This window comes from Alosa alosa, chromosome 9 (genome assembly GCF_017589495.1).
Source record: "Alosa alosa isolate M-15738 ecotype Scorff River chromosome 9, AALO_Geno_1.1, whole genome shotgun sequence".
NCBI lineage: Eukaryota > Metazoa > Chordata > Actinopteri > Clupeiformes > Clupeidae > Alosa > Alosa alosa.
In genome coordinates, this window is record NC_063197.1 from 28,294,380 (window position 1) to 28,309,379 (window position 15,000).

General features: G+C 41.5%; 1 protein-coding gene across 1 annotated transcript in view; it reads left to right on the forward strand.

Annotated features, from left to right (window-relative positions):
• Positions 1 to 15,000, forward strand: part of ghrhrl (growth hormone releasing hormone receptor, like) — a 52,105-nt gene that overhangs the window by 26,737 nt on the left and 10,368 nt on the right. Inside the window, exons 5-7 of the mRNA XM_048252879.1 lie at positions 3,557 to 3,654; positions 13,143 to 13,272; positions 13,966 to 14,119. Coding sequence (XP_048108836.1) covers positions 3,557 to 3,654; positions 13,143 to 13,272; positions 13,966 to 14,119 — 382 coding nt within the window. The remainder of the gene's footprint in view (positions 1 to 3,556; positions 3,655 to 13,142; positions 13,273 to 13,965; positions 14,120 to 15,000) is intronic.

A 15,000-nucleotide genomic window follows, 5' to 3' on the forward strand; every position in this document is an offset into this window, starting at 1 on the left:
CACTTCTCCACAACAAGAGCACACAGGATTTAATCAATTAAACAGAGTGATAATTACTATGAAGACTGAGTGCAAAGAGATAAATTACACCTCTGTTTTATCCCCACTGGTCCTGTCTACCACAACAGTATAATAACCAGTAAAGGATAATGTATAGAATGCCGGTCATTATTGGGAAAATAAGTCCCGACAGGGCAAACGGTCTTGCTTCGCCCTGAAGGGACTTATTTTCCCAATAATGACCGGAGTTCTATACGTTATCCCGCTTATTATACGGCTACTTGCCAAAACGAAAAAATAAACTCCACGGTACAGTATGTCTCTTTACATTTCTTTGTTACCGTTTCGTTGTGGTTTTTGCTGAGAAACAAATAATTCGCAACACACGCTGAACTTGAATCAAACATTCTTTAGAACACAGCTGATCAACCGTCTGCTTTCACTTTTGAATGAAAATCCGTTGCCATTGACAGCAGTCATTATTTAGAGCAGTGGTTCTCAAATGGGGGTAGCCTACGCATACCCCTGGGAGTACGTGAAGGCACTCCAGGGGGTACGTGAGATTTTAACCCTTAGAACCCGATTGACGCAAAGTGCATCAAAAAACACACCCTTTCTTCTCTGTTACATTGCTCCGCAACTGTTCATCGCAGCGATTTCCAATGAGACCAGGCACTTGTCTGTACGTTAAAGTATGAAGAATAAAATCATGAAATTAAATCAAATTGCATCATATTTACAGTCTATACTTCTCTGCGTTTACCTGCGCACCCATTACTCTCGTTTGAATTACTCGCGAACCCGTGAACGCATAGACATGGAAAGCATATCAGATGAAAGGGGAGACACAGGGCTATCCATTGGTACCAAACATGTTGATCTTTCTGGCTTATGAAAACAGATGAAGTGACTGCAAAATAATAACGTCATGTACAAAAACCAACGCTGCACACCCATTACTCTCGTTTGAATTACTCACGGACCTGTGATCGCATAGATATGCCACGCATGTCAGATGAAAGAGGAGACACAGGGCTAACATTTGATACCAGCCTACATCCTACATCCTTCTGGGTTATAAAACAGACGAAGTGGCAGCAAAATAATAACTTCATATCCTCCTGGGAACCAAGAAAAAAAAGTGTCCAACAATTTCTTTTTTGTTGTGATTTCCTTTCTATTTAGGATTAAAAAAACATCTTACAATTTTTATTTTTTTTAAATTTATTTTTATTTTAAATTTTATAGCATGTCTCCTGTGGTGGACAAAAGGACCGTTTTAGTATGAAAAGGTAGCCATGAAAATAGACAAAAATGGACAAATTATGCTTATAGTGGTATTAAATTAAGGGTAAACTTAACCAAATATAAGGGAAAAGGTTATTTATCCTTCAAGACTACTTTATTTGCCTTTTTGGACAGTTGTATTTTTTTTTTCTGGATTGTTCATTTCATTTTCATGTTTTTCTTTCATCTGCGATAATTCATTTTTTAGTCTTACTCTTCCTCGCTATCTTCTTGAGGCACAGGTTCATCTCTGTTTCACTCACTCATCACCTGAGAGCTCCAAGTCTGACCCCCCCCCCCCCTCATTCATCCTATACAAATGATCTCCTAAATTTCCCAAAAAATCAAAACATTTTGGTCCTGGTGTCCATTATAATGGACATTCATAAAGTCACTATTATTTCAAAATGTAAATAACTTAACTTCTTTCAAAATTAATCATATGATTCCTGACATTTTCATTAACAAGATCATATATTGCCATCTTAATGAATGCTTAATAAGAAGACACTATTTGACTTATCTCTCCTCCTTCCATAAAATGTGCTTGTTTTGATGTCAACCATGTTTGAGAACAAGAAAGAGGAGGTTCCAGCAAACCCAGCCAATCACATGATATATCATTAGAAAGCCCAGAATGTCTTCTTTAAAAGACCACATGAATTGATAGAATAGCTCAAAGGGGTAAAGGGGTATGCATCTAGAACTTATGTCCACTACAGAGGACATAGGTCTATGGATTCGGTCGCTACTTGGACATAGCTCGACTTACCTCACGTTTTTGTCTGCTTTTGTGGCAAAGCATGTTTATAATCCAACACTACTGTGTGTTTCTCTATGGCAAATAATGTTCATAATCCGGTTTTGAGATCCTAGCAAATTCCTGCATGGCATCCAATTCAAAGTTCACATTGCATCCCAATTTCTTCGACAAAAAACACCTTTTTTGCCTTTACTTTGTTCATGGCAATGCAGTAAAAAGTTGTACAGAATCATAGGTGCAGACACCATAGGCACACCACAGGCTAAACTCGGGTCAAGTCAGGACAGATCAGTTCTGTCACAGATATGGAGCGCAGAAAGGTCATTTTTAATCACTAAATAAAAAATGGCATTTATTTCTGTAAGGCACACACCACATATGTCTGTAAATTGCTCAGCCCCAAAGAATCACTCCACCATGGCAATGATATTGCCAGATTCAGGACAGTCTGCCCTACACACACATGAAATGCACGTAAAGCTGTAAAGCTATGTGCTTGCTGTGGTGAGATACATGTCAAAATATAAGAATTTTTATAATACGCTTTTTATATTTTAATTCTTTAAAAATCAAAATAAAATCAATGCTAGTACTAAAACATGAAAAAATGTAAATATACATATATTTAAAAAGTAGAATCCATGCAAAAAATACTTTAAAAACAATGATTTAATACATATTTCAGGAAAATATAAGTTTATAAAATTAATTTTATATTTCAGCAGGCTATTCAATTTCATTACCCTAAACCCCATACCAGGATGGTTCGACCCAACCTGTCACATGCCACCTGCCATCACCTGTCAATCACTGTCAAAACTCAAGCGATGGAGTCGTGGTTGAAACGTATAGCGGTAATTCTTGTGCGCTGGTTAGGGGGTACTTGGCTGAAAAAATATTTCACAGGGGGTACATCACTGAAAAAAGGTTGAGAACCACTGATTTAGAGGTCCTTAGACAAAAATAATGACCGGTAGAACTTTGGGAAATCCCATTCAAGTCAATGGAGCGTTCTACTTGCAAGAGCCGTTTAATAATAGACTGTAATTAAGGTAATAACTTATATACAGTAGCCGCTCATATAATATAGAGGTGAGTGAAGAGGTGAAATGTGTTAGAGTATGTTCTAGTCGTTATCTTTTTCTGTTTTCTGCATGCAATTTGGGTGTTTCAATATACAACACAGCTTCCTGTGGCGATCAGGCAACATTTATTTTGTACAGAAATGTGCAGTGCTTTTGTTTATGTAAATGGATGGTCATGGAGGGTCAATGTTATGTCCATCTTGGGAACTAAATCTATATGCTTTACTCTCTGGGCCCTCAGAGTCAGGATGTTAGTTGCTGAACCTTTTACATTGATCTGAGAATACTGCCATGTTTACCACAAAGCTATGTTGTCATAAGAAACATTTCCCAAGACACTAGCCTGTTATTTGACAGGCAGGGCATACCAATTTGAATGTCCTCTAATTTGATTGTTATGTAATTTGATGTGTTATTTCAGGAGTCATACTTCGCCACAGTGAAACTGATCTACTCTATCGGCTACGGTGCATCACTGGTTTCTCTCTCCATTGCAGTGGTGATCCTGCTACTCTTCAGGTAAACACACATCTATCCTCTTCTTCTTCCTCGTCTTCCTCCTCCTCCTACTCCTCCTCCTCTTCCTCCTACTCCTCCTACTACTCTTCGTTAATGAGCCACTTAACAGCTTCTATGACACCACTCAATCAATCACTGCCTCAGTCCACTGTTGTAAGGAACTAATTAGGGGCAAAGTGCATGCACACCACCTAATTGAGCCTTTTGCTAACACACTAGATGTTCGTTTGTCATCTGACGTTACCGTGAGCACAGCTAGTGTGCATGTGAGTATACGTGTTTCATGCGTGGTTTTGTGATCTGTGGTGTACAGTAAGTGCATACCAAAGCAACCAGGTGTTGCATAAGGCCAATTAGTTTGAGTTTTTGGGTGTGGGCTTTTGCTTGTCTGTCTCGGGGACACGGCACGGTACTCAATACTTGCAAGTGTGCAAGAAACAACAAATAACAAGAAAAGCCCTGGACTCCTTTCATGCTTCTGTTGAATGCTTTTCAATTTATTAGACAATCTGACTTTTAGCGAATAATACACATGCACACACGCGCGCATGCACGCACACACACACACACACACACATACACACACACACACACATACGCATACACATACACATACACACACACACACACACACACACACACGCACACACACACACACATACACGCACACACATACACACACATAAACACACACACACACACACACACACACACACACACACACACACACACACAAACACCATACCACACCGGTGTACAGACGACGCTTTGTCCTCTATAATCGAATCACCGGAATGTCCCCCTGAATGGACAATCAATTGCCATGGACCATCAAACTGCCTGCAACCCACCGTCTGAAATTGACAAATTCATTAAAAGAGGGACAGGCTCCTAACTGACGGGAACAGGATGAAGCTGGCGGCAGATAGGAGCTAAACGCGTGTGTGTGCTAAAAGCGATGACATTAAGTCAAGTCAAGTCAAGTCACATTTATTTATATAGCGCACTTAAATGCAATGTAATTGACCCAAGGTGCTCACAGAAATTAAATAAATACAGTAATAAAAACAAAAATATAAATGACAGAAAATAAAAATAAATAAATCAAAATACAAAATAATAATAATAATAATAATAATAATAATAATAATAATGATGATGATAATAAACAGATTATGATTGTAGATAAAAGAACATATGGTTACTGAAATAACAGCCTGTGAGTAGCGATGACACTGGGAATTGTCACAGGGGGTGAGTAGCCATGCTTTTTTTAGCAGACTCCACTTTTCATAAGCTAGCAAACTTCAAGAGCAAAGAACATTGATTGAGGGGTCAGTGACATCTTACTTATCCAAAATATGAAAGTGAAGTCTGTCATGTCAACAAATGCATGAAGTAGATAGTCAATTAAGTACAGAAGTTTTTAAGTGACCATGACCTTTGCCATCTGTGGTAGAAGAATCATTCTAAAACTGATAGTTCCGGTCCTTGATTGTGATTGGCTGAATCACGTTCGATGCCGTTGTAAAATCCAGCATAAACATACACCTTGACTGCATTTCGTTCTATATTACTGTGCTACAATAACTTGATAGTAGCTGCGTCTCGACGTTGCTTGGCAACCATTCAGATAGAGGAAATATATTTCTTGGCGGAAGAATGATTATCTAGGAATAACTTGTTATATTTCTAGTTGCTGTGCCTTTACTTTATGAAACTTTGCCAGGTATTTATAGTAACAGTTTTAGAAAAGCATTAAGCCACTCGAGTCCGTAGGTTACGCTGATTCTACAACAGCTAAGGGGGGTTTTAGGCACTCCACTAGCACGTCTGGGCTTATTTCTTAATAAGTCTAAATGTCACACAGGATTGTGGTATCATACATGTCATACACAGCTAGACAACAACTCTGGTAAAAATAGGAATTGATATTTATTGCTTTAGGCTCATGGCCAGGTCTTATGAGGAAGGTCAGTCGGAGGTGCTGGGTAATTCTTTGTTTCAACAGGACAAATGCAGCCCAATGATTGGCCCTGATGCGTCCAAAAACACATGGCCGAGTTTCAGAGAAGCTGCCATCTTCCCTGGTACTCTTCCAGTCTGGAGACCCAGTACAACCAGAGCATGTGTGTGCATGTCATCCTTTGCCCCCCATGTCTCCCCCCACATAAACCATGGATGCCTAGAGCAGCTGTAGCTTGAAGTAAGCCGTGTAATCTTTTCATCCATGCTACTTCAGTGGGGGGTTTGTTGGCCCCGCAGTGCAGAATGTTAATTGGCTGCTGTCCGTGGTGCTGAAGGAGCCTGGTTACCGCAGCAGCCTATGCACACACTGGACTGGACTGGACTGGACATACGCTGGACATGACTGAGAGGTTCAGGAGGTCATTTGTTCCGGCCGTCATAAGACTACATAACAGACCTGTTTGAAGCCCATTAATTATTTACTACTAATGATAGTAGCTTTTGTGACTCTTTTTATTTTATTAACTGTTTTTATGAGTGTATTGCAGTGAGAATGCTTGTTGGTAGACACACACACTGCTGCTGGACATCTGAATTTCCCCTGCGGGGATGAATAAAAGTATCTATCTATCTATCTATGATTCTATCTATGATTCTATCTATCTATCTATCTATGACATCCTGCACTCCTACCTGGACGCAGGGACATCCGTGACTCATTTCCAGAGTACATTCAGAGCTGGGCTAGCAGATTGGATTGACGTACAGATTGGAGAATGTGATGCTGTTTTCGGTGTACTGATTAAAAAATGGCTATGTTTTTAATGAGCCATTTGACCAAGGCAGCGGGGTCGGAAGGGTCAAATGACATCAGAATTCTGACCACTCTTGTTAGATCTGCAGTTCCAGCCCAACCTGCAAACTGTCAAACACTTTGGGTCTGCCTAATGCACTTTCACTGCAGGATCCTGCCGTTGAAGGTGTTTTGCTCTCTTTCTCTCTTTCTATTTTTATTGTCTCTCTCTCTCTCCATTTTCTGATTGCACCTTTGCTCTTTGTTTTCATTCCACTCACATCTTCTTATCTTTTATTTCATTTTCTATTCATTCTTTTCACAACTTTCATACTTTCAATACACTTTAATTTTTAGATAAATAAGATCAAAATGTGAAGAGATGAAAAGATAAATATGTTCCCTTTGTCTCAATAGGAAATGCTCTCTCTCTCTCTCTCTCTCTCTCTCTCTCTCTCTCTCTCTCTCTCTCTCTCTCTCTCTCTCTCTCTCTCTCTCTCTCTCTCTCTCTCTCTCTCTCTGAGTGTGTGTTTGTGTGTGCGAGAGAGAGAGGGAGAATGAGACCGAGAAAATGTGTTAGTATGTGCGTGAGAGAGAGAGAGAAAATAAAAAAGACAAAATGTGTGTGTGTGTGTGTGTGTGTGTGTGTGTGTGTGTGTGTGTGTTTCTTGAGGGGCAGGGGGGTCTGTCAGAGAGAGGCATTTCTGCTGATTGACTCACGTAGTAATAGTCGGCCAATTGATGTGACTGAGGTACAGAATTGGCACGAGGCGTCTGGGGAGTGGCATTAAGACGACTGATATGGCATTTCATTTGTCTGCCCCAACTCAGACAGAGGATTACGCCTCTTTGCTTTTGTGCATTTCAAAAACCTTGTATTTGAAATGCACAACTACCTACCCTATATGTATAACTATGCAGCACAACAATGCAGTTCTTTGCCACTCAGCTCAAGGACAAGCAAAGACTTCTTATTTTTCAGATGAGTTGTTAAATCCACAAGATCCTGCTGCAGCTTTTATGCATGTGGATGTACTCAGTATATGGAATGTATAGCATTCCCTCTGTTTCCACAATCTCTTATCAGAAGGTGCTAGTCTCCCACCCCACCCAACCTCACCCCACCCCACCTCACCCCACCCAACCCCACCTCTTCTTCCCCTGTGTATATCAGTCTGTGTGTATCACTCTCAGCTCTCCAGTGGAGCTTGCCAGCTGGCTACTCGTAGCCTGTGACATTAGAGCTTCGAGACGTGATAAGGCTGAGCCGTCTGAACCCCTTTCACCGTAGATAAGACAGGGAGCCGGTGTCAGGCTCATTACATAGATATGGAGGAGAGCCTAAATTTCCTATCATCCACCTGACTGCCATTCCTTGTAACATAGACTTTATTCACAATTTGAATTCTGGCCTTAAGCATCTATTCAAACACCTGCTGTTTATTTGGAAACAGCATGTGCATTTATATGGATTAAAGAACCTGGAACCATACTACACCACAGAACCATACTACACCACAGAATGGAACCATACTACACCACAGAATGGAACCATATTACACCACAGAATGGAACCATATTACACCACAGAATGGAACCATACAGAATGGAACCATACTACACCACAGAATGGAACCATACAGAATGGAACCATACTACACCACAGAATGGAACCATACAGAATGGAACCATACTACACCACAGAATGGAACCATACTACACCACAGAATGGAACCATACTACACAGAATGATAATAATAATAATAATAATAATAAAGCTTTATTTGTATAGCACCTTTCATACACAGAATGCAGCTCAAAGTGCTTTACATTTGAAACATGTAACACAATAATAGTCAGTCAGTCATTATCAATCACTTTTCTTTGCTGTTTATGTTATACTCAGCAACATATCAAAAATATAGAAAATGACGTCATAAGACTGGCAGCCTTAACCCTCTTACCCCCCACAAGCACGCCATATGGCAACTGTGGCAAGGAAAACTCCCATATTCCAGGAAGAAACCTTGAGCAGAACCTGACTTAATAGGGGAGCCCATCCGCTTCTGGCTGGCTGCGCCCCCATAGTAGCAGATGTAGAATAATCTGAAAATGTAGTCTACAGGATAAGATGAGTTAACTAAAAGCTTTCCTGTACAGGTATGTTTTCAGATCTTTTTTAAAAATATTTACTGAACTCGCCTGCTTGATGTACAGAGGCAGGGTGTTCCATAGTTTGGGGGCATAATGGATAAACGCAGCTTCTCCACTTTGTTTGTGGAGCACTTTGGGTACGATTAAAAGATTAGAATTGGATGATCTAAGTTTCCTTTGTGGTTGATAAGATATTAAAAGCTCAGAGATATATGAAGGTGCTATGCCATTCAGAGCTTTGTAAGTAATTAACATAACCTTAAAATCAATTCTATAGGAAATAGGGAGCCAGTGCAGTTCAGCCAACACAGGGGTGATGTGTTCTCTCTTCTTAGTCTTAGTTAAAAGTCTAGCCGCAGAGTTCTGTATGAGTGCCAATTTCTTTAGATGTTTTTTTTTAAGACCAGTGAAAAGTGCATTGCAGTAGTCTAACCTGCTAGTGATAAAGGCGTGAATTAGCTTTTCTGCATCTTGTTGAGTTAAAAAGTGCTGCACTTTGGCAATGTTTCTCAAGTGGAAATAGGCTGTCTGAGTAACTTTACTGATATGGGGCTTAAAACTTAACTCTGCATCTAAGATGACACCGAGGCTTGTTACTTTTGGTTTGACCTGGTGTGCCAAGTTCCCAGATTACTAAGAATAATATCTACGCTTTAGTTTTGGTCCAACCAGAAGTACCTCTGTTTTGTCATCATTTAGTTTCAAAAGTTTTTGCTCATCCACTGATTAATGGAGGTTAGGCATGCAGTGAGGGAGCAAAGGCCATCTGGGTTAGTTGGCTCCACAGAAAGATACAATTGGGTATCATCTGCGTAGCTGTGGAAGTTTACATTATGCTGACTTATGACGTTTCCCAATGGGAGCATATATAGAGAAAATAGCAGGGGACCAAGGCAGCTCCCCTGGGCCACACCAAAAGGCAAGTCATGTTTTTCAGATACATGATCTCCTAGACTGATATAAAAATCTCTGCCAGTAATGTAGGTTTGAAACCAGTTTAGAGCATTATCAGAGAGACCCACCCACTTTGCAAGGCGGTGAATTAGGATGCTATGATCAATGGTGTCAAATGCCGCACTCAAATCCAGAAGAATAAGGATTGAGACTTTGTTTGAGTCGGTAGCTAGTCTGAGATCATTGACTATCTTTACTAGAGCCGTTTCTGTGCTGTGATTTGATCTAAAACCTGATTGGAATTTTTCAAGGATACTGTTTTCGTTGAGGAAGGTATTTAACTGATTGCAAACAACTTTTTTCAAGTACTTTGCTCAAAAACGATAGATTTGATATAGGCCTGTAGTTGCTCAGATTGGTATGGTCAAGTTTTGACTTTTAAGTAAAGGTTTCACAACAGCGGTTTTAAAAGCAGTTGGAAATATACCTGTTTCTAATGAGGTATTTATTACCTTGAGAAAAAAAAGGGAGCTAAGCCTTCATATACTTTTTTGAGGAATGTAGTAGGGATTGGATCTAAAACACATGTTGAAGAGCCGGTTTGAGTTATAATTTTACCAAGCTCAGATTGAGTAATAGTGCTAAAGGACCTTAATTTTGGGGGCTGTTTTGGGTGTACTATCAAACATATTACTTGTGTTACCAATAGCCTCCCTTATAGAAATGACTTTGTTTTTGAAGAAGTCTGCAAATTCTTCGCATCTTAGAGAGGATGCCTGACTGAGTGTGTCAAAGGTGTTTGATGCAATAGCCTATCAATGGTAGAGAACAACATCCTAGAGTTTCTACTGTTTTCAGCAATTACCTTAGAGAAGTGGTTCCTCCTCTCATTCGAATAGCTCTATTATAATTTGCAATTTTTTCTTTTAGAATGGCACGGTGAACCTGTAACTTAGTTTTTCTCCATGTTCTCTCAGCTTTCCTACATGATCTTTTTAGATCATGGATATTTTCGTTCATCCAAGGTGTCAGTTTGCTACAGGGCCTTTTTTTTAGTCTTTAAGGGTGCCACTCTGTCAAGCAGAGCGCCTAATTCACGATTAAGAGCCTCTACCATTTGATCAATGGGATGATGTAAAATATCTAAATTTATGGAGTCTATAAGAGCTATGAACTGCTGTTCTGCTCTAATGTCCAAGAGTCAGCGATTTGATTGCAATTTCGGGATGAATTTTTGGAGTATGTAGTACAATATTAAAAGATACACAATGATGATCAGACATATTTATATCATTTACTGATAAGTCTGTGACTTCTATCCCTCTGGAAATGACTAGATCGAGGGTGTTGCCAAGGTTGTGGGTGGGTCCTGTAACATGCTGCTTTAGCTCTAAACTGTCCAACACATTAAGGAACTTACTGGCTTTAGCATCAGTTGTCTTATTGACATGAATATTGAAGTCGCCATTTACAATTATCCGATCATAGCTAGTGATGATGAGCGACATAAGTTCAGAAAACTGGTCGAGAAAGCCAGTCCATAGTTTAGGAGGGCGGTATAAGGTTAATAGAAGTACAACTGGGTCAGCCTTCAGAGTGAGGGCAATATACTCAAAGGAAGCGAATTCGCCAAAGTTGACTCGTGTGCAACTATATTTGTTTGAGAGAATGGAGGCAATTCCACCACCTCGTTTGCCTTGTCTAATTGAGTGGAAGAAATTATAATTTGGGGGACAAGTCTCAACAAGAACAGCTTCGCTGTCTGAAGTCAGCCAGGTTTCAACAAGAAACAGAAAATCCAATTTTTTTTTTTTTTTTAAATCATTGATTGCAAAGGTTTTGGTAGTAAGTGCACCTATATTTAGTAAACCCATGTTAGCTGAAAATGCCTCTGGCTTTTGAGGAATATGCTGAGGTATGGAAAGAATATTTGTTAGGTTTCTAGTTTTAAATTTGTCTTTTTCTTTTTTACTATCGTTGGGTAGAAATCAACGTTGGAATAGAACTATAAGCATAAGTCATGCTATTGCATGACACAGCTTGATCTATGGTAGTAGTATTGTATGTTACCCTGCAGAAAACATTCTCAGACCCATCCACATGTATAATGCCATTCGAATCAATACCTGGGGGGCGTGAATCTGTAATATTTTCTACAGAATGTCAATGTCTCAGTGTGGACGCTATGTTGTCAGAGAGTAGCCTGGCTCCATGTTGGTTTGGGTGGAGACCATCACGCTTCAGCATACTGGGCCTCTCCCAGAACAAGCCCCAGTTGTTGACATAGGGGATGCTTAGGAAGCCCAGTAGCGTTTGAGCCAGGTGTGGAGATCGAACAGTCTGGACCATCTCTCAGCACCTTTTCTGTAGGTAGGAGGGGCCCAGAGATGACAAAGCGTTTTTCTGTGCCCATCAGAGTGGTGATGAGAGTTTTGTAGTTTTCCTGCAGTGCTACTGACTGCTTATCTCTGATGTCGTTCGTGCCCACGTGTACGATGATGTTGTTGACCTTGGTGTGGCGGGCCAGGATGCTTGGGAGTTTCTGCTGGATGTCAAGGACCTTGGCACCAGGGAAGCAGTAGACCTTGGAGGACCGCTGCATGATGGGGGAATGCAGAGGTCTCTAACCATGGAACTGCCGATGACCAGGGTGGAGGTTGATGAGGTCCGGGGAGGGGGGGGTCGGGGGGGCGCCGACTTTGAGGAGGGACCAGGATGGTTGTCTCGGGGCTGGAGGGGCTCCTCATCCTCGGTCAGAATGGCATAGCGATTTTCCAGTCGTATAGGTTGGGCTGGGCCTGAGTGCCGTCCGGACCGTCTGCCGTGCTTGTGATGCTTGCTTCTACGCCATGGCTCAGGCTGGTGTGGAGTGGAGCTGGCCAGCAGAGCAGGCTTGGTTCTCAGCAGAGGCCGGGGAGAGGCAACAGGGACAGAAGTTGCATTAGTGCATGGCATGGTTAAAGTATTGGAGGACAGAGTGAAATCAGGGCATCTGGCATTTGTATGTGTAAGAGAGGTAACGTTACTTACGGAGAGAAAGGTGTCGAGGAACTGTTCATCCTTCTCAATCTGATGGAGGGTCGCTATTCTGGCTTCGAGTTCCACTATCTTTTCGCTGAGAAGGACGCATGAGTCGCAGCCTGGTGCACAGCTGAGGGGAGGCATCGTGTCGCGGCGAGGGCTCGCCGGTGTCAACTGTTTTTTAAACGTTTGTTTGCTAGTTGGCTAGCAACAGCGATATCGTGCAGTTCCTTGATAACTCGAACACAGGTAGCGGGTAAGTAATCTGAGAAGATCTCACTTTTATATTGAGTCACTAGTTTTGAGAGACGTTAGAAGGAATTTGATGCTTTCTTCTTCCAGATATCGTTTCCTTGGCCCGGTATTATTTGCAGCCCTTGATACTGGCTTAACGTTTAACGTTAACGTTTGACAGAAAAGTTTGGCGATCAAGGTTATAGAGTCCGATAATCCAAAGCCTCGAGCAACAACAGTTTATGCAAGAGTTTGTTCACGAGATATAATCGGTAGCCAGTAAATCCGTAGAAAGTAGATGGTAACAAGGAGATTTAAGATCGGAACCATATTACACCACAGAATGATCCTGTATGCGTGTGTGCATGAGTGTGTGTGTGTGTGTGTCTGTGTGTGTGTCTGTGTGTTTGTGTGTGCTTGACAGGCGACTCCACTGTGCGCGGAACTACATCCACATTCAGCTGTTTCTCACCTTCATTCTAAAATCCGTGGGTGTGTTTGTCAAAGATGCCACGCTGTTCAGCGAGGATATGGACCATTGCACACTCTCCACGGTGAGTCAGCTAACGACTGCACACCTGTCTTCTAATCGCTTCATTCACTCTCTGTGCGAACAACAGCCACTGGGACAATCAAGACAAGCAAACAATTTCCTCATGAGTCACAAACAATTCTCTCAATGTATTCTGTCTTTATCTTCAAGCATGAAATTGTAATCTCTGTCTCTCTCTTTCCCTCTCTCCCCCTCTCCCTCTTTCTCTCTTCTCCTCTCTTCCCCTCTCTCTTTCTCTCTCTTCTCCTCTCTTCCTCTCTCTCTCTTTCACTCTCTTCTCTCTTCCTCTCTCTCTCTCCCCTCTCTTCCTCTCTTCCTCTCTCTTTCTCTCTTCCCCTCTTTTTCCCCTCTCTTCCTTTCTCTCTTCCCCTCTCTTCCTCTCTCTCTTCCTCTCTCTTTCTCTCTATCTCTTGCTCCTCTTCGGTCTGCCTCTTCAGTCCCTTTCTACTTTCCTTTTCTCTCTTTCTGTTTCTCTCTCTCCTCTGTTCACTCTTTCTCTCCTACTTCCTTTTCCCGCAAAACACTTCACTTGGGCAGTCACACACACACACACACACACACACACACACACACACACACACACACACTCTCTGCCATCCCCCCCTCTCTCTGCCTCTCCCTCTCTCTCTCTCTCTGTCTGGTCACTCCCTCTTCTTGTTTTTTATTCTGTTTCTCTCTCATGTTCTCCCTGCAGGCAGCCTGTAAGGCAGCGGTGGTGTTCTGCCACTACTGCGTGATGTGTAATTTCTCCTGGCTCCTGGTGGAGGCGCTCTACATCAACTCTCTCCTGCTGGTGGCCGTGCCTCCCAGCCGCTGCTGCCTGTGGGCCTTCAGTCTGCTGGGCTGGGGTGAGCCATCTTACACTGCCACACTTGCGCTAAACACACACGCACAGTGGGGTATTACACACACACACACACATACACTGTGCTGGGCCCCAGGCTTTGCTGCAGAAGTCTCCTGTGTATATTGACAAGATTTTTTCAGCTCTCCACTGCTTTGGAGTTGCTCTAAAGCAGGTGGGATATTAGGTGGGATATATATTTGGGCATGTAGAGATGAAGTGGGATATATATTTGGGCGTGTAGAGATGAAGTGGGATATATATTTGGCTTATCAAGCTTAAATGCATCCAGCTTCTGAGAAGTGCAATTACTTACTTTTTCCAGCTTCTTCGCAGTCCTACTTTTACTTGAACATGCTGAGATACCATCTCATGGCTTTTAATTGCATATGGAGATCTAAAGGAGATTTTAAATGTGGGGTAGCTAATTGTAGATGTTCGCTGGTAAGCTGTCCTCTTTATATAAGCTGCCTTCTTTAACCTTAACCAGACACTGTAGACATCTCAAAACACATACAGTGTACTCATTTGCCAATGTATTAATTTGCTGGGTTATCAGAGTGATAGGGTTTTTTAAGTATGTCTATGTCTTACTTCAACACGCTGAGATACCATGGCTTTTAATTGCATATTGAGATCTAAAGGTGATTTTTAAAAGTGGGGTAGCTAAATGTAGCTGGTGAGCTGTCCTCTTTAAATAAGCTGCCTTTAACCAGACACTGTAGACATTTCATTTGTCTACAAAAAACGCATACTCATTTACCAATGTATTCATTTGCAGACACTGAGTTATCAGAGTGATAGTGTTTTATTGGTGAAGAGTTCAATAGTAACTTTATTTGTATGTCATATGTCTATGGTTTATGTTCCAGGAATAGAATGTGC